At 37.1% G+C, this 20,874-nt stretch overlaps 1 protein-coding gene across 9 annotated transcripts in view; it reads left to right on the top strand.

Annotated features, from left to right (window-relative positions):
- CTNND2 (catenin delta 2) overlaps positions 1-20,874 on the top strand; it is an 883,391-nt gene that overhangs the window by 462,248 nt on the left and 400,269 nt on the right. For all 9 annotated transcript variants that reach the window (XM_070587191.1, XM_070587196.1, XM_070587195.1 and 6 more), the window contains 2 exons: positions 8,097-8,131; positions 8,524-8,640. In XM_070587191.1, coding sequence (XP_070443292.1) covers positions 8,097-8,131; positions 8,524-8,640 — 152 coding nt within the window. The remainder of the gene's footprint in view (positions 1-8,096; positions 8,132-8,523; positions 8,641-20,874) is intronic.

Genomic DNA, 20,874 nt, shown 5'->3' on the forward strand with positions numbered 1-20,874 from the left:
CAAAACTATTCAATTTTTGGTGGTTTGGAAGCCATTTCAAAATACTATAAGATCTCAGAGTAATTTGATTAACAGTATCCCTTGTCATCGGCAATGCAATTTACTACATTCCAATTTCTGGAATGCCCACACACAAAGATATTGTGGTACTTTATTGCAGAATGTGGCTGGCATTCAGAAATTTTGCTTCAACTACTGTACAGTTCTGAAGTGCTAGCATAAGCATTTAAAAAAATACCTATCCCATGCGTGGAAAGTCTCCCAGAAAACTACAAAGGGAGATATAATGTGAGAATTTTCTAGTTTATAATTCACCATTTGTCCCTTATTCTGATATTGAATTTTATACATAATATGTCTCTTGTAATATAACTACAATCAACTCCAAAACTATAAAAGCATTTGAAGAAGAGAAACTTGAATGCATGTCTTTCCCATGGTAAGAGCTGGGCTTTTGTGTAGAAAATACATTTAGGATGACTGAGCCTAGCGCTAATTCTTTGTGGTTGCTAGAAACTGGAGTACGTGTTTTAAAGGAATTAAGACAAAACAGAATTCATGTGAATCCGTGTTTAGCTCTGGGTGGCCAGCTCAGAAAGCTGACAGTGTTGTAGTACTCTGATACACACTGGAGCCCTATGCATCCAGGCTGCAGTGTGGGACCCATTCCTGCTTTGAGGTATCAATTGCCTGGATAATTTGTCAGTCACCAACTCCAACAAAATTAGCTTAGCAATATGAATTTCCCCTGCCTCAAACTAAAAAGAAATTAATAATAGCAATTTAGGTCTGATTTATTTTCTCCCCAGGTTTTGAAAATAGCAAGTGGAGGTTTTTACTCTAGCAAGAGCAGTGATAGTTGTCAGGAGAGGCATCCTGGCGGGACTGATTAGAAGACTTATGGTTTAAAAGCAAATCGTCTTCCTTTGGAAATCACAGACTGCCTTTTTGCCTTCCCCAGTCTAGTGTGGAAAAGAAAGATGGTTTAGATTCTGCAAAGCCTTTTTCGTATTTGTGTGATAAATTGGCCCCAAACATAAACAAGTTGCAGTCCACGTCGTTGACCTCTTGAACTTTCAGTTCCGTGAGTTGGCTGTACTCTCACAGGACTCTGTGGAGAGCTCACTTTATTTATTTTTTTTTAATGTCTTCTATGTTCCCAGCACTGTTCAGTGGGTTTTATATACATTGCATACTTAACTTTCACAAGATTCCTATGGGAAAAGTTCTAGGGTCCCAGGCTCATTTGTAAAACGGGGAAACTGAGGGGAAAAGAGAGTAAGTGATGTGCTGAAGGTCCCACGGACCTGTGTGCAGTAGTGCCTTGAACACACACCTCTTCGTTTGACGGTCGTCCCAGTTCTGTCCCTTACTTACCCGTGCTCTTGTCAGACTGCACAGTCACGGGGAGCTAGCGGTGCATGTGTCTATCCTGCATGTCCAGGGCCATGGTGAGCACTCACCAAGAGTTTGTGGTGGCTTTGTTTTCTCATTTTCTGCAGGACTGGTTGTGACTGGCAGCCTAGGCACAGACACCGCCATGCCTGGGGATTTTCTTAATGTCCACTGTTCCTGTTTTCTCATGTCTGTGCCCATTTTGACCCTCCTGCAGTGGACTGCAGTGGACTCCAAGAGATAAAATAGATTACAGTAAGCCATGACCTACAAGTCCTATAAGCCGTTTTAGCAATATGTGGTGAAACAAGAAGGAATTCCATAGTTGCTCAAGGTGCGCCAGGCCCTGATCACCTGATATAAAAATCACTTGACATAAACTAATTTATTTAGCCCTCAAAATGTCTCCATTTAGGCCCAGATTGTCTGAGTAACTTGCCCAAAGTGTCCTTGACTGAAAGTGGCAGAGCTGGGGTCCAGTCTCAGGGAGCCTGGCTTTTGAAGCCACGCGCTCGGCTGCTACACACAAGGCCTCCTGGTTGAGGAGCTGTGTGGTCCTCTAGCTGTCCACTATGGCCCTGTAAGCATTTTTATAACAGCTGTAAAGTTATATGCTTGACGAAAATCGTTAAAGCAGAAAGAAGATGTGTGATCTAAGAAAGAAAAGAACATTCTAATCACACAGCGGAGATTTTGTGACATTCATTTGGGAATATATCACAGATACTTATAGAGAGCACAAACAATAGAGAAGGGAAGTCAGTTCCACAGAAAGTTCTGGGGGAAGCAGGGTTACTCACCAACCCAAATTAACAAGGACTGGATACAGGGAGCTAATGTACAAGGGCAAGAGTGGCCTAACAAGGCTCCATGGGGTACACTTCTCACCATTTTTACTGAGTATATGACATTTCCAGTCTTTGGGACTTTTGACCAAGGCCATTATATTTCACAGCCAATGGCTACTCTTGTGATGTGGCTGCATGAAAAGCCATATACTAAGAAATACTTTATATCAGAATACAGTTTTGGATCATATAGACGTCATACATAAAAGGCCCTGTGCTCCTGTGGGCTAGAATCAAATGTCAGTTCTGAAGCAATTTATTTCCTAATAGTTTCTCTGGCTTATGTTTTAGGTGCATTGCTTAACTTGAAAGCCAACTAACAAAAAACTCATAGTTCCTTACCTTTATTTCCTTTTGAACCATATTGTGAGCAATAACACACCACATGATACAGTGTAGGGGTTGATGCTCTGGGCATCAAAAAGTTGGGAAAGAAAATAAGAAGATGTATTTGAGGATGTTCATAGCAGACGGAGTAGCTGTAGTAATGGTTTGCTTTGTGTCTTTTCCTGACATTAAGAAAACTCTCTGCACTTTCATATATATATATATATTTTAGAAATGGCCAGGAGGTGGGTAAGGAGACTATCAGGCTGGAAATGATGAGGAAGAAAATCATTTCTCGAAGAACTCACAGGTTATTCTTTGGTTTAAACTCGTTTTTCTCCCACGTCATGCCCTCAGAACTGGAAAGTTATTGGTTGCTTACTTGAAATGTTCCAACTATAGCAAACTTGAAACATAGTAAAAGTGATACTGTCATTTTTCTCATATGCAAAGGAGAGAAAAAAGTAATTATATCTCGAAAACCATTCTTTTCCTCTTTTATTTGTAGTTAACATATTTCAGGATTGTTTTCCATCATTTGAATTTCAGCTATGAGTGATTCTGACAATGATGAGAATATTATATAGAATTGAATCACAAGGATTTATCTAAGCATTGAACTAAACATGTTTTTTGAATGTAATAATCATGACTTTTCCTATTACAAGTATGGTAGGCATTCTTAAATTAATGTTAGCATTTTTCCTTCACTTTTCATTAAGTAAAACATTAGACATAAAAGTGAAATCCCCTTTTTAGCCCTCCTCAGACTTATTTCTTTCTGTCCTCCCTCAGAGGCCACCACCATCATGAATTTAGGTGCAACTATTTGTTGTTTTTTGTTGGTGAGGAAGTTTGGCCCTGAGCCAACATCTGTTGTCAATCTTCCTCCTTTTGTTTGAGGAAGATTGTCCCTGAGCTAACATCTGTACCAGTCTTCCTCTCTTTTGTATGTGGGATGCCACCACAGCATGGCTTGATGAACGATGTGTAGGTCCACACCTGGGATCCAAACCCACAAACCCTGGACCACCAAAGAGGAGTGTGTGAGCTTAACCACTATGCCACCGGGCTGGCCCCAGGTGTATCTTTTTAATCAATATGTTTATATGATCTCTCTCTCTCCTTCTCTCTCTCTCTGTATATATAGTTTAAAGACTCATTTAAACCAAAGAAGACCTTTTGTGTGTGTGTATATATGTGTTTATGTATATATTTATACACAATATTGTCTAGTGTGTGTATATATGTGTTTATGTATATATTTATACACAATATTGTCTAGTCAATGTTTTAAAAATTTACATAATTGAGATTATGTAGTACATAATCTTATGTGCAATTTGCATTTTCCACTCTATGTTTTGCTTTTGAGAACCACCCATGTTAACACATTATGTATCTGGCTAATTTATTTTAGCTGCCAAACAGTTTTTATTCCATGTGTATGTCATATATAATATGTAATAATATCGTTACGTTTGTCTATTCCCCTATTGCTGATCACTTAGGTTGTTTCCATTGTTTTGCCACTGCCGACATGTAGGCATGAACAGTCTTGTCCAAGTCTCTTGGGCGCAGGTGCACAGGTGCCCCTGGAGGCTCAGCCTTGCAGCAGAATCACTGGGTAATTAGGTATTTGCATATAAAACATTACCAGGTATTGCCTCATAGCTCACCCAACTATTTCATTAATTTACTCTCCCACCTACAATGAATGAGAATTCTTATTTCCCATTTCCTCTGCAACACTTAGTATTGTTAGGCTTTTTAATTGTTTGACAGCCTGTGGAGTATAAGGAGATATCTTGTGCTTAATTTTTATTCTTTCAATTCCTAACAGAGTTGAGTATCTTTTAATGTGTTCGGTGGCCCTACATTCTTGATTTTTCTACTGCGCATCAGCTCTACGTATGTTTGTTGACCTCTTTTCTATTTGGTCCTTTAATCTCTATCTTATTGATTTGTAGGAGTTATTTATATGTTCTGGAAACAAATCCTTTGAAAGTTATATGTGTTGCAAATATCTTCTCCTAGGACGTGGCTTGTTTTTTCAACTTGGTTTGTGGTGTTTATGTTTGTATTTTTCTTTTTATCACATAGGAGTTTTAATTTCGGTGCAGCCAAAGGTGTGAATAGGGTAGTTCAGAATGCAGCCGCTAAAACCAGTCGCCCAGAGTGATAATCTTGGCTCCACTAGCTGCTGGCTGTGGGTCCTCCAGCCAGTTCCTTAACATAGTTTTACCTCAGTTTCATTATTTGTAAAATGGGAAAATATTATGTGTCTCAAAAGTTTTGTCATGAAGACTAACTGTAAATCAGTTAGAATATTGTCTGGTATGAAGTGAGAGCTATCTAAGTGTTAGCTACTGGGATTTGTGCTTTTAATATATATATTTTTATAACTCTTTCATAGCATCACTGATTTATGTACGTATTTATGTATTTGTTTAAAGATTAAATGTTACTTATGATAGTCTTTTTTATAAATTTTTTTTCACAATAATTGGGTTCAGGAACTTACACATAGTTATATTTAAATACATATAGACTGATCTAAATTACATATATATTTGTATTGAATTTAATTCATTAGACATTATTTCTATTTCAAGAAATAGCATTTTGATATTGAAAGCAAGCTTCATTTTCTGAAATTGAACATGCCTGGAAGTTACAACTGCTTCAAAAATGACTTTTATATTATATTAAATTGATCGATATAATTGGGAGACAGTTCACCACGAGTAATCCCTAAACACCTGAAATAAGAGTGTCTGAGACATAGGCATTATCTATGTTTATCGAATGAATAAATAGTTTGTTTGCGTTTTTGAAAAGCATCCATCTTAGAGCAGTTTTTAAGAGAAGGAATCAAGCATGTAAAATATGCATTTGCATAGACTCCTCTAACAGGGAGAGTAAAGTGTGCACTTAAAGGAAAGAAAATCCAAACCAGATTTCTCTTGGGACTTCTGGTTTCTGTGATCAGTCATGCTTTTAATGCATTTTAACTGTGCTAAAGGAATCAGGAAACCATTTAAGTGATTAATGCTCTTTGCCCAAAAGGAAGGGTATCTCTGCCTTGAGAAGATAGTTTCATATTCACTGCCAATGGTATTTTTTCAATTGTGATTAAAAAAAAAAAGTTTCTTCTTGTTCTGTTGCATCATAGAATTGAAACATTTTTGCAAGAGATGAACAAAAGATAAATACTATGTAACAGTGTTATTGTAATCACACGTTTTTGTAGGTGAGTGGATAAATCTCAAAGGATGGGTAAAAGCTGTGGCTGACCTTATTTGTGCTGGAATGACCCAAGACATTGTCTTCCAGCTCTGTACTGTGCACATGGAAGGTAGAGAAGCAAGAAATGCCTTGCAAACTCAAATCATGGCGCATTTCTGTATTATTCAGTGTGACATTTATTCTACAGAAACAAACAACCCTCCAACTTTAGAGTTTTAACACTGCGGTGGTCTATTTGTCACTTATGCTGTGTCTTCTCTGGGCTGGCGAATTCCCTCCATGTACTCAGGAACCCATTTCAACACAGGACTTAGGAAAGAGAGAGATCAGGAAGATCTCATGCCTGCCCTTCTATGCTTGGGGCAGGAGGTGGCACTTGTCACTTCCTCTCACATGCTTTGACGTGACTCCATCTGTTTGCATGGGAGGAAAGTGTGGTCTTCTATGTGCCTGAATGGAGAGCTCGGGGGACTTTGAGCCCTCAAAGAGACTTCCATTGACCGACTGTTACTGCTTCAGGCGAGAAGTAACTTAAGTGTGTTTCCCTCCACAACGTTGGATTATGACTCAGGAATATGAGTTTTGGAGTTGGGCAGATTAATTGAAATCCTTGCTGAGGTCCTTAAGATTCGTGTGGTCAAGTTAACATCAATAAACCTGTTATTCCCCATCTACCAAAAGAGATCTGTGATTGTTATGGATTAGCAGAGCTGTGGTATACAGTAAGTGCTTGGTAAAGGGCTGTACTTGTAAAAGGAATGTAGCAACATAAAAATGGTAAATCCAGGAGGGTATAACATGAGAATAATTTCTTATTGTATCAGAAAAATATTGTATCCACTTTCTGGGGCTTCCATAACAAATTACTACAACTGAGTGGCTTAAGACAAAAGAATTTTATGCTCTCACAGTTTTGGAGGCCAAAAGTCCAAAATCTACGTATCAGCAGGGCTCTGTTCCCTATGAAGGCTCAAGGGGAGGACCCTTCCTTACCTCTTCCAGGTTCTGATGGCTCCAGGCATTGCTTGGCTGATAGATGCATAACTCCTCTCTCCACCTCCATCTTCATACGGCCTTCTCCTCTGTGTCTCTCTCCTCTAGTATGTCTTATATGAACACTTATCATTGGATTTTAGGATGATATCATCTGAAGGTCTTTAACTTAATTACGTGTGCAAAAGCCCATTTTCCAATAAGTAACCATTCACAGTTGCTAGGGATTGGATGTGGACGTATTTTTGGAGGGTGAGGGGCATCATTCAACACAACAGAAATATGAAAGCATTTTCTACCCCTATATAAAATGCCACTTACTTAGTAAATGTGCCCCATAAATGTATTCAGAAGCCATCTCTAAGGTACAGATTAAAGATCTAAAATCCACTTGCTGCTGTGAAACTGATGAGCTATTCATAGAAGGTGCTTGATCAGAGTGAAAGATTTAGTGAAAGAAGTGTAAAAAATCGTTCTCAAAATGATACCTGTCAGTAATTGACATCCAGATTTCTCACCAATTATTGACATATAAAAAAGGGCTATGTAGGAAGTGTTTGCATATATAATGAAAGACTTGTTCATATTTAGATATCTTAAATTTATTTATATATTTAATAAATCATTCACAAGTAATCTATGTTGCCTACATAGCTGCATTCTGCACATGTCTTTGGCGTGTCATGTATGTGAACAACCTTTCTACCTGGGTCCTTTTATAGGATGTATATGTAAAGTAAGAATTTGGGAACTAAATATTCAATTGGTGATAAAGTATCAAAATTTTTAAATTAGTTTAAACTGATAATCAGCTGAAAGGAACTGCTCCTGTGATATGTCTAGAAGAAAGTATAGATTTATTTCATCTTCTTTATAATGATAAGAGGAGAAAGTTGTTTCTTTATTACGCTGCATTACAAAGTCTACATGAAACTATTCAGACTCGTATTTTAAAATTACTAAAATTGGGTAGAAGTGCATGTATGTAGAAGCTATTGTGAGGAATGAGTATAATAGGTTGGGCTTTGTAAAAAATGAACTATTCCCTGAAGATTACTGAACCATGTCCATTTATAACATACCTATACCTGTGAGTCAAAAGAGGTATACGCCAAATGGATTAAAGTTCAGATTCTATCAAAATGGGATCCCTTTTCCCAGTAAGAAGTTAAAGGATGTGCCGTGGAGCCGCTATTACCGCCCTAATGTGCCTTTGTGTCTTACAGTCTAGGGTCCTTGTGTTTCTAACCAATGCGTTATACCTGTGTATTCTCTTTTTTACAGTTCAACAGAAGAGCAGTTTCACTGGCAATCACAAGGTAAAGGACAGCTTCTTGATGAACACTTACACTTATATCTAGATGTATCTCTATTGATTAATCTTCTTGTGAACTTTAGAAAAAGATGTAAAAATGAATATGATAACACCATGACACTAGAATTAAGTGAAGTTGTTGTGATAGCTCATGATATCAAGAGAGTTAAGTTCTCTCAGTTTCCTGGTAACTTTTATGTTCTTCATGGATACATGGAGTTGGTTGGCCTTGACTTTTCATACTGGTTGACCAAGGATTGCAATGGGATATCCAATGAGAATTTTGTGGAGGTGATATCTTTGGTTAGGATACTTTCCATTATTAAATAATAACCTAAATCTTTAATATTAACATTATCACATGTTTGTTCATCACTTTAAAATATTGTATTTCAGATGGTCAAAAAGATATCGAAGATGAACTTACAACAGGTCTTGAGCTGGTGGACTCCTGTATTAGATCACTGCAGGAATCAGGAATACTTGACCCACAGGATTATTCAACAAGTGAAAGTAAGTCGAACAACAGTCATGCTTGAAGACAATTAAAATATCAGAGTATCATAGCATTCTTTTTTCTGGTATAATTAACATCATGAGCCGTATCTAATGGGACTTCAACATATGTTTATACTTGTTTTGTCCATTTTACTCCACTCTCATCAACTTCCTTCCCACATTAGCCCACCCCAATTCACATTAGATTATAATCTCTCTTACTTCAGTAATTGACATCGAGATTTCTCACCAATTACTGACATGGTGGCGATTCTCACAAATTCTCTGATATCCTTTTTGGCATCTAGTCTAGCACATTATATGAACTCCTCATGTATTTGTTTAAATCAACATAGTGTCTGTTTTAAAATTAATTGCCAGTGCTTTACTCATGCAAATTATTGTTGGTAGAGATCTTTAAACAGTACAATTATATAACAAAATAGAAAAAATTGGTATAATATATTCAGTACTAACCATTTAGTACTATGCTATAGTACTAAGCAGTAACTCCTTACGTTTCTGTATTTATCCATCTTGCATTGCTATATTAATCTCAATAGAGTATTTAAAAATTTCTTTGTCTCCACTTAATTATATATTTTTCAACCACAGTGGTTGAGGCTTAGAAATAAAAGTGCTATGAGTTCAAACGAGCCTCACTTTAATAAATCATAAAATTCTCTTGACCTATTTTAATAAAATCCCACAAAAAGCTAAAAATTAAATCATTAAAAGATAGATTACCCTGATAATTTCTACATCAGAAATCAGTGGAGCATTTTATTCCTTAATTTAAAAAACTAAAATTTCCTTGAATACCCATCAAAATTTGCTATATAAAAGGAAGATAAAAGAATAAGATAGCATACTGATCTTGAAACCATTTAATTTACATATTAGTTCATTTTCTCTATAATCTTTATGCTACTACTCTTAGGATAACATCATTGTGAATATCCAGATTTATTTAAATCCATACCATTCCCTCAATAAAAATTCTAAAGTAAGATGCATGATTTGCATTATCCTTGTTCTCTGTATTTTATATTTTAAAAAGTAGAATTGTTTTCTTTTCTCTCTGAGTCAATAAATATATTTCTGTTGCAGGGGCAGTTGTAGTTAGAACTCTATTTAATTAATATTTGAAACACATGTACTCACTTTATGAAAGAGTCAGGAAAGCAGAGATAAAATAGTATGTCTTGAGGGGGGATGATATTAGATATCTTATTTTTCATATTGTAATAGAGAAACATGTTTGATTGTGGGTTTTTGAGAAGGGATAACCTTTAATACATGGAAAAGTGCAAAAAAAGAGGAAGAAAGAGTAAAAAAGGAGGAAAAAAATTCAAATAGAAGGGATAAATCAAGTATATCAATCTAGCACTACAAGTAAGCACACAATTTTTCTTTGAAAAGAATAAAACCTCGTTTGTAATAAGCAAAGGTAAAATAATTAAGTGATGTTTGTAATAGAGACACCTATATTAATGAAATAAATGCTGAAATTAAAGGACAAGACAGAGCTAACCCTGATTGCATAATGGTTAAGGTTCAGCACTCTGACCACTGCAGCCCAGGCTTATTTTCCAGTCATGGAACCACACCACCCATCTGTCAGCAGCCATGTTGTGGTGGCAGCTCACACAGAGAACTAGGACGACTTACAACTAGGGTACACAACAATGTACTGAAGCTTTGGGAAATAAAAGGAATAGACAAAGTAGTGACAGCAAATACAACAAACACAAAGAGTGGGATTGTGAAGAATGATGTGAGATGAAGTGGAATTTAATGGAAAAGCACTAAGCAGGGTCAAAGAGGAATTATGTGGTGAAAATATCTTTATTTATAAAGATGCTATAAACTCATACTAAAATCTAGTGAACCTGTATGCACCAAACAACATAGCATTTGAGTATTAAAACAAAAATTATTAAAAATCAAAGGAGAAGTTGATGAAAAATATGATTGTGAACATTTCAATGCACATTTCTCAGAATCAGACAGAATACTAGAGGAAAAAGCTACAGAAAGTTGGAACAGATAATTAACAAACCAATATATTAAATAAATTTTAAAAGTTAAATCCATTCACTGTTAATCTACATTTGTTATATATGTCAAGGGAAAATTTATAAAACTTGATCAGCTATTGGATAGTAACGACAAGCCTAAAAACTAAAAAGGCTACATTCTTTGATAATAATCCAATAAAATTAAAAGTAAATAATAAATTGATTAGCCAAAATATATTCACATTAAGAAACATGCTTTTGGGGCTGGCCCGGTGGTGCAGCAGTTAAGTGCACACAGTCCGCTTCCATAGCCCTGAGTTTGCTGGTTCGGATCCCGGGTGCAGACATGGCACCACTTAGCATGCCATGCTGTGGTGGGCGTCCCACATATAAGGTGGAGGAAGATGGGCACAGATGTTGGCTCGGGGCTGGTCTTCTTCAGCAAAAGGAGGAGGATTGGCAGCAGTTAGCTCAGGGCTAATCTTCCTCCAAAAAAAAGAGAAAGAAAAAAATTATTAAAAAAAAATAAACGTGCTTTTGGATCTACTGAATCAGAATGGAAGCAACAAAGAAAATTACAGACTATTTAAAAAGCAAATAAAATAGTGACATTTTATAATAAAAATGTAGGGATATGGGAAAAAACTGCACTCAGAGGTAATCTTAACTTTATTATTAAAAATAAAAGACAAAATAAAAGAATGCTGTACTCATTTTTGGGAAACTTAAACAAAGCTAAATAAACCAAAAGAAACTACAAAGATGGAAATAATAAAAGCAGTGTACAAAGTAATATAAAATAAAATAGTAGAGGAGATAAATAAATACTAGAAGCGATAAATGAAATAATAGAAAAGATGAATATATGAATTTTTTTTGGCTTTAAGTCAACTAAAAATCCTGAGCTTTCTTACTTGTGACACTCTGCTGCACACATAAGAAAGGGAAAGAATCTTTAGTGTTCACTTTCATTTTCCTGCAGTATGTGTTTTAAAATTACCTACAAAAGATGTATATTGCAGGAAAGTTAAATACTCCAGTGTGGTTTTTTGGAATCTATTTAGTTGAAGACTCCTAGGATTTTAGTTGATTGTTCTTCTTGTAAGCTCCTGCTTCCTCATTTAAAGATAGGAAAAGAAACAAAGCAAAATCAACCAAAAAAAACAGGTGCTGAAAACACTCCCCGGAAGTTTTATACCAAAAGATATAAATGAAATGCAGAATATTGTTGTTCTGAAGAGACATTGGTTCTTACATTTTCAGAGTCACTTTGAGACTAAACTAATTGAGTAAAATTTAGGAGATTAATTTTAAAATATTGAGTGGATAACTATCATTTGGGGAATCAGTTGTTGTAGATTTTAAATGTTTAGAGGGTCATAAAATAGAAATCTCAATTGCTTTTGTGTTTGTATCAGGGTCCAGATGGGAAACAGATTCCACTCAAAGAGTGTAACTGAAGACAGTTTAATTAAAGGACTGTTTACAGGAGTGGGCAAGATTAAAGGAACAAACGATGCCGGCTGAGGCACTTAGGGAGCAGCAACAGGCAGAAGCCCTGACACCCTTAGTCCTGAAGGAACAGTCGAGAGACTAGTCCAGCAGAGTCAATAGGCATGGCAGGATCAGAGGAATAAGTATCCTAACCTCTCTCTCCTCCCGCCTTCGGATGTCCTTCTTGTGCCTCCCACTGGCCAAATCCAGTCCTAAACCAAAGGGCAAGGGACCCCTGTGATATAGTCTGCATGGAGAAAAAGGCAGAGAATGATGGAGAGCCAAGAGAATAATCAGCACAATATTCTACTAAGTAGTAGAAGAGCATACCATGTTTATGTTCTTGATGTACAAACTTAACAGACAGATACATAGTGGCTCTTTGACACATTTCGTATAATTAGCTCAAGCCATCAGATGCTGCTAGCCCCTTGTTTTTGTGATTATTCAATCAATGGATTCATTAGCTAAAGCAGACATGAAATAGCTAATGCTAAATTGGACCTGGCACACTGCCCTTGAGAGCCGGTCTCTTAGTCCTAACTCTAGAGACTAAAACAACACTAAAAACAGTTTAAGCCCAGCTTGAAAAAGTACCAAAATGGCAACCAATCTCAACCCCTAAGCACATAGTACTTGATTTGTTGTGCTTAAAAGCTTTTGTTATTTTTCTTTCCAAGTTCTGATTAAAATAAAATTTGAATCTCAGTAAACCCATCTTCTTGACCCTAAGGCAAGCAATAACTTCTCTACTATACTGAGTATAGTGTCACGCAGTCGTCAACGTTTTCCAGCGCTTTGCATTTTTAAGAAAAATGCTGTCCTAAACAGTATGCAAATCTTGTGTACAACCTTTGCCACCTCGCCACTATTTCGTGACTGCTGGCTGTGTAATTTCAATTCTAACAAATAAGTGTCATGGAGTCACTAGAAAATTGCTGTTGTTTTACTGGGAAAAAAAAGTTACTGACAGAAGCTTGGGGCCATTAGCTTCTCACATAATGCACAGCTGACCAGAACTGCCCTGGACCAAGTACCTTATTTAGTCCGTGCATCCTTGGAGCTATAAACTCAGAGATAAGGGTGATTGTATCTTAGCCAAAAAATAACGAAAATATTTGTCAGTCAAAATCAAAAATAGAGTGGACAACTTGGGCAAAAATGACTTATCTGTTTATAAAGATTGTTAATTTGTTTAAATGTTATATTTTGAAATAGTAATTTCTGTCTGTAGTATACGGACAAATTGGAATTCCACCATATTCTAAAAAATCCCAGTATTTTGTAGGAAGAAAATCTTAGGAACTTAATATATTCTGAATGTTATGGCAAAGAAAGGAATGTTGTCTTATTCTGAGTTTCCAAATCAGAATATATTCAAAAAATCGAGTGGATCATATAAGTTACCATTCTGAATAGGTGGAATCTGAATAGAATAATCATATGTAGTTTGACAGAAGTGAATACGTTATTTACTTTTGATTTACAGTCTGCCATTTTCATTTAATTACTGTGAATATACTTAATTCTATGGGGTGAGAGAATTGTTGAGAGATAAGATTATTAAAATGCTATGAAACATAATTTCATATATTCTTATGCAATAATAACAAAGGTGAGAGTCAACCTTATGCAGTGAGTATTTTCATAAGTCTTGGTGAGTATGGCAATAAAAGATGCAGAAGTGGTTTAGGAGTTTAAGGTTTTTATAATAACTAAATAATCAAAATGATAAATATATTAATCTTGTGGCTTGCAATATTGATGTCATGCTCAGGGAAAGAGGACTGGTTTGTTTTATTTTCTATTATGGTGGAAATCAGGTCCTCAGTTAGACCCAGGAGGGTAGTAAGGTGGTATAAGTGTATAAGGGTATAAGGAGTATACCCATCCTGCCCTTGTGGCCAGGAGACCCAGATTCAAGTCCTACTGCTCGTCTCACTCCAGCAGTGGTTGAGGAGTGTCACCTGGACCCTGGAGATCCAAAGTCCTTTCCTGGAAATGTATTTATTCAAGTTAGTTGGGTTCATCCTTGGATTATTCCTTCCCTGTGAAATCACTTCCTCATATGCCCTTTGGTCCAAGTTTTTGAAATACAAACAGGACAGTCTCCTTTCCATAAGTTTGTCATGGTCCCAAGTCTAAAGTTATCTTTAGATACCACATGCATCCATTTGTTTCCTTTCAAAATTCGCTCACATCCACTTCCCTCTCAACCTATGGTGTTGTAGAGCCAATGAGAAGTTCACAGTGGCAGAAATGAAAGGTGTGAGCAAAAGTTGAGGGAAAACACTGAGGTGGCACACGGGGTGTAGGCATATCCTTCAGGAAGCTATAATTATATTCCCCTCCAGATGCCATCTCTACGTACTTTTCAGTTAATGTCTAATTTCTTTTTCTTTGATTTTCTTCACTCACATAGACATTGGAGAGGCATAGTATACCTTCTCCAAAGAGGTCCCCAGCTCAGCAGCAAAGCTAGGACTCAAAGGGATAGACAAAGACGTAAAGAACCAAATGCTCTTTATCTGTTTCCTAAGCAAGAGGAAACAATGCAAATTTCTCATGAGAAACATCAATTTCACCTGTGTTATCACAGTCTCCTGGGGTCAACCACAAAGTTTAGAGCCTAGTGGAAATGTTTAATGAAAATATAATTGGACTTTGAAATTGTCAAGGCACCGTTGGTGCCCAAAACACAAATATGAGGACCAAATGAAAGCTAGTGAAAGTGAAGCAGTATCAGAACTGGCTTGAGTGTGAGAAAAAGTAAAGAGAATTCAGCACCCACGAGAAAGTCAGAATAAGCAGACTCTTCCCCTCCAGACAGTGGAAGGAGGGGTCTCCTGGCAATACCTCATGGAGACATCTTGTGGGATTTCCCTAGAAATTAAAACATTAAAACTGCCACTGGTTAAATAATAAGTCACTTCAACAGCAACTCATGCCATCAAATCTGACTATGATGGGTTTTTATTGCGTCACTGTAGGCACAGGAAGGTGTTACAGTCATTCAATTTTTAAATGTTGTATTCAGCACTTACTAATGGCAGCACAGAGAGTCTCTGCCCTTTTGGCATGTACATTCTAGTCAGAAAAGGCAGAAATCAAGCCGTCTAAATACTGTAAGTTCAGGTAGGTAATTGCTGCAAGCAGTGACAAAGCTAGTTAAGGAGGGTAGAGTAGAGTTCTCAAAGTGTAGTTGGGAATTGTAGGGGTCCCTGAGACCCTTTCAGGGGGTCTGCAAGGCAGCAATGTTTACACTAATCCTATGATGTTATTTGCCTTTCCATGCTCATTGTAACAACAGAGTGAGAATGAGAGTCTCACATGACGAGAGTTCAGTGGAACCTTCCAGAGGCTACATGGCCCGTGATAGCGTGATTGCTCTGATGACTCAAGGAAGGTGTGCGGCGTATTCTTCTGTTTTAAACCTTTCCCAGTTTTAATACAGTAAACAGCATTCTATGTCAGCCATATAAATAAAAACTCTTTGGATTCTTTTAAGAGTGTGAAAGTGTTTGAGAAAGTTTGAGAACCACTCTAATTTTGAGAGAATGATCGAAAGGCCAAGGAGTCCTCTATTATGAGAAGATAATTGATCAGGGACCTGAATAAAATGCACAAGAAAGCCATGCAGATATCTAAGGAAAACTCTGTGATTTGTGGCAAGTCAAAAACTAGTTGTTAAAGCTAGTATAATTCTATAATTAAATTATAGTATTTTCAGGATTTAGATTTTAAATTTTGTTTTGTTCTAAACATAAATTCTATTTTCATTAATTTCATTTTTTCACAATTATTGATAAGAAATATGAATCTGTTATCTTTAGACTATTAATTTATAAAGAAATATACATAATGCTTTTCTTCCCTTTATGCTACATTATTTTTTTTAAATGGTAAATAATCTGAAGATAAAACTTGACAAGGAAATAGTTGGAAATTGGAGTGAGCTATAAAAAATACCATTCTATTATTATAACATCATGTAAAGTCCTGTGCATAATAAAATTCGCAAGCTGTGCATTTTAAAGTTATACATTTGAAGTTTGTTTTTTTGTGACTATTATCATTGTGCTCATTTCCTTCCATTGTATACAGATGTAAAGAAACTAAGTGAGTTATTGCATAGTGCACTTTACCAATCTTCAATTTATCCATATAAAATAGTCAAACTTGAAAAAGCATACTAATTAAGCGAATAACGTTGGTTGAATCTAGACAAGTTCAAAAACTAAATGAATACTCCTCTATTCCTGGGACCATTACAGTTTAAATTTTCACATAAAGCATTACACAGGGAAAGCAGCTGACCAGATGAAATCGGTATTCTGGAGATAGAGATTTAGAAATGAGGTTTAAAAACACACCTGCCTCTAGAACAACCAAATCACCCTAAGCTTCCTTGCATAATAAGCCCCTAGAGCTTCTTCCCTTAGTTAATTTTAGGAATGGTAGATGTGCTGAGCCACTGTTTTCGGGGAAACTCCTCAGTGAAACTTGTACATATGAGCTTTTTAAGTTACTAATGAAGAGTAGAAGAAAACAACCAGTTTAGCACCTCTAGCTACCTCTTATTCCAAGTAAATTGACCTGTAAATTGACAAGTTCATCCAGAATCCATAAAGAACTACTGCAATAAATGAAACTGATTAGTAGCGCAATTTAAGCAAAAGTCAATATTTTTACTCTATAAAGTTGACTTGTAGTTAATGTGACTAAAATGTTTTGAGCTTGATTTAAATCAATTTGATAATCTTACAAATAATTGACAATTTTTCTCATTGATTTTGTAATTTATAATAGCCCTTTTGTATATATATAATTTCCACCACCTATTTCATTAATTCTTACTTAATATTTTCTACAAAAAGATTTCCCTCTTCTCTTTATCTGATATTGCTCTAAGAATTTACTCTCATTTAAAGTAAAACAATACTTAACCTTGAAATCATTCTTAACCTTCCGCAAAGATTAGATAGCAAGGGGGTGGACAGGAATGCAGATGGCCTGTCAGTTATGGATGGGTATGAATCTTGGTGGCATTGCTTTGCATGGTCTGCGTAAAGATAAGTTTTTATATCATTTTGAAAGAATCAGTTTAACCTAAGTGTAAAAGAACGTTTCTAAACTTCCTGACAAACATAAATCTAAAAGAGCTGCACTATCAGGTGCCCAGTCCTGAACTTGCTATCTCAATTTGTGTGTTTATTATTCCTTTGATTATCCTGAATTAACAGCCAAACAAAACATTCATTGAGCACCTGGTTGAGACATTGCCTGATGTTAGTAGCTGTTTATTTTAGGACATTCTTGTTAAGAACACTTTTCTTTTCATGGTAAAGTAATCCTTTAGAATTAAATTGATAACTTAATTAGAGACCTTGTCTTGTTTTTTTGTTTTTTGTTATTTTTTTGGTAAGGAACATTGGCCCTGAGCTAACATCTGTTTCCAATCTTTCTCTTTTTGCTCAAGGAATGTTGTCCCTGAGCTAACATCTGTACTAATCTTCCTCTGTTTTGTATGTGGGATGCTGCCACAGCATGGCTTAATGAGTGGCGTGTAGGTCTGCATGAGGGATCCCAACCTGTGACCCCTGGGCCACCAAAGCAGAGGGCACAAACTTAGCCTCTACAGCACCAGGCTGGCCCATATCTTGTCTTGTTTTTGCTGCTTCAGCTTCCACTCCTGATGACTTTGATAGCTACATCTCTGTCGCAAAATTTCATTTATATATAATCAAAATTTGATCTTGGAAATTATTTAAGACCTAGAAAGTTTCAGTTTGTCAGGTTCTGTTAGAGTCAGTATTAAGATCAATCCCAGAATCCCTTTCTAACTACATCAATTCCCACCATCTCCTTCAACTGTGTAGTTTAAAAATCAAGCCTGTTCTTCCCTGAAATATCCATTCCCCAACACACACGTCTCCTGCCAATCCAGTCCTTCCCTGGGGAATGCCACGTGGTGGGAGTTTCTGCTTTTCCACACTCACTTAGTTAATATTTGTTGTGTTCTAGGGCAGATGTTCAACTAAGCAGACCAGAATTAGCAACTCCCAGTAAATCACCTTAAAACCTATAGAAACGGAAGGTGTGCACCTGTTTAGGATGGTGCTGTACTGTCTGCTGGGTTTTCTGGGAAGGACTTACTCTGCACATCGGGAAACTCCCATGCACCACTGCAGGGTTGGAGGTATGATCCTTCCTGTGACCAGCTGAGGAGGGTCCAGACTTGTTTCGCTCGCCTTCAATTCCTGTCCACTTAGTCACTAAGTCCAGTGAACTTTTCTTTTAAAAAGTCTCTTCAATGTGCCTCTTTCTCTCATAAACACGCAGCCCTGCTGCCTTCACAGGAATGTGCCGAACGTCTGCTTTCATCCTATTATGCTCCTTCTAGAGGACCTGTTGCTGAGTGATACTGTACAAATCCCTCTGCTAAACAAGTCAGATTCCTCAGAGTCTGGTCTGTTCAGAGTGTTAAGGTAGCATGGTGGGGGTAGGGTTAATTTCCCCTGGACAATCGGGCATCAGGGCAGGCTGCATGAAGGAGGTGACGTTTAAACAGCACTTTAAGAATGAGTTTTGAGGTTGACAGAGAAAGGAAGTTCAGGCTGAGAGAACTTTTTCTTTCTCATCTCTTGGTCCTGACACTGGGTTTTGTTTGATTTTGTTTCTCATTTCAAGCAGGCCATTTTAATGATCTGTGCCTTGAATGTCTCATTTGTAAAATGAAAGCTTATGCGATGTTGAGAGAAAACTTAAGTGATACATGGGACAGTACTGTAAGAAGATTTCGGGACAAACAGATCCCAGTCAAGGTTTTATTAGTATCAGACCATGTGGTTGTGTAACTGGATAATTATATAATACTACTAGTAACTGACATTGGTATAGCAGTTTATATTTTTCCAAGCACTTTGACACCCATTATCTCATTAGGTGCTCAAATTTGCAGAGATTGAAACTTGTAAAGACAGAATGAGGAAGTGTAGTGATGAACACACACTCTCCAGCTAGCCTGCCTTGTTGCATGCAGGTCCACCACTACCAACTGTGTGGTCTCAGTACAACCTGCAGTTCTGTCAACATAAACAAGGAGGAGGGTACCTTCCTCCCTGAGATCTTGTTAAGATTCAGTGGACTGGTAGATGTAAACTGCTCAGGACAGTTAGTGCCCTGGAACTTAGCACTCGGTAAAGGTTAGCTGGTATTACTGTCATCCTCCTCGTCCATGCTCTCATGAATGTGACGGTGGACTAGAGCCCATGTCTGCTGAGTTCTAGTCCTGCATTTTTTCCCCAACACATGCCCACCCACTCCATTGGCATGACTGGGACCTAAATAACTATTTAGAAATGCCATGTTGTAGACCTCTGGCCTTTTCTGTGTTATTGCAAAGTATATAGTTTAATTAAGGATTACTGTTTCCTAGGACTGATATTTAGCTAAAGCAGGCAAGAGTTAGCCATTCCACATGAAGTCTTTTTAAACCTGTGCGAACAGAATGAGTACACGTGATCATGAAAACTCTAAAATGTCTAGTTCATTTAAGAAGAAACTGACAAACTATTGCAGTATGTGTGTTAATAGGACCTCTAAGTGACTCTGAATTTTTATGCAGGAAATTAACATTTCAACCTTTCCATCTGCAGAGGTTGATCTCTGTCCCACTGATGGTGGACAGCAACCTTCCCCTGGCCAATACCTGGAATCTCTAAGGAGAGGTTCTTTGGGGAAGTACCCCAATCTGAGGCATGAAGATTTCTCCTGCAAACAAATCAACTTCTATTTAGGGAACGATTTTTCATCCTTAAAATGTCGATATGTATGTATGACTTAAATAGTGCTTTGGTGTTGAGCAGCAACAACTCCTGGCCTTGGAGACAGAAGAAAAGAATCTGAGTCTTGTTTTCATTTTACCAAGTGTATAATACCTCTTACCCTCTCCACGCCTCTGTTTACATGTCTAAGCATAATGAAAAAGATACAAGGACAATTTTTTTTCACAGATTGCTAGGTAGTCTCCTGTCAGTTCACATATTTGAAAACATACTGAGATACTGGTATTACACTCAAGCTGCTTTGCTCCAGGTGTCTTCCTAGGATCAATGGCAGGTTCCGTGTCCTTCAACTCTGTAGTTTCCTTGGAATTTCTCTCCTCTGTCCAGTTGGGACTAGTGTGTCTTGATCAAATCAAGGACACATACTTTCGTGAGTTTTATCAGTTTCTCAGAAAACGGTTTCACCTCCTCTTCCTGGGCCCCAGGGCTGAGTCAGTTTGACCAGACCCCTGGACTCAGCTTTGAGGACTGACCCCAAATGGAGAAGGTTCGGAATGGTCAAGTAAGTCATTGTGATCCCTTAGGCCAGTGTCCTAGGAGCATACATACCAGAGTGGCTTCTGCTTTCTATGACCTAATAGGACATTATGATCCACTGTTGCTCATAGTTCAAGTGTCTTGGAGCAATTAATTGCACTAATGGCAACATTCCATTTCCCTAAGTGGCATTTTAAGGCCATCTCTTCCTCTCTCCCTTATCACCCCAAGAAATCCTTTCACATTGTCGCCATCCCCCAGCAGATATATTTCATGTCCTTAGGACTACAGCCTAATTCTACCTCTAGCCCAAGCAAGACTTGATGCAAAGTCAAAAGTTTTAGAGAAAAAAAAGAATAATTTAAAGCCCTAAGACTATAAATGCTTTTGAAATCTCTGGAAAATTTGTA

Source organism: Equus przewalskii, chromosome 20 (assembly GCF_037783145.1).
Source record: "Equus przewalskii isolate Varuska chromosome 20, EquPr2, whole genome shotgun sequence".
In the NCBI taxonomy this organism is placed as follows: domain Eukaryota; kingdom Metazoa; phylum Chordata; class Mammalia; order Perissodactyla; family Equidae; genus Equus; species Equus przewalskii.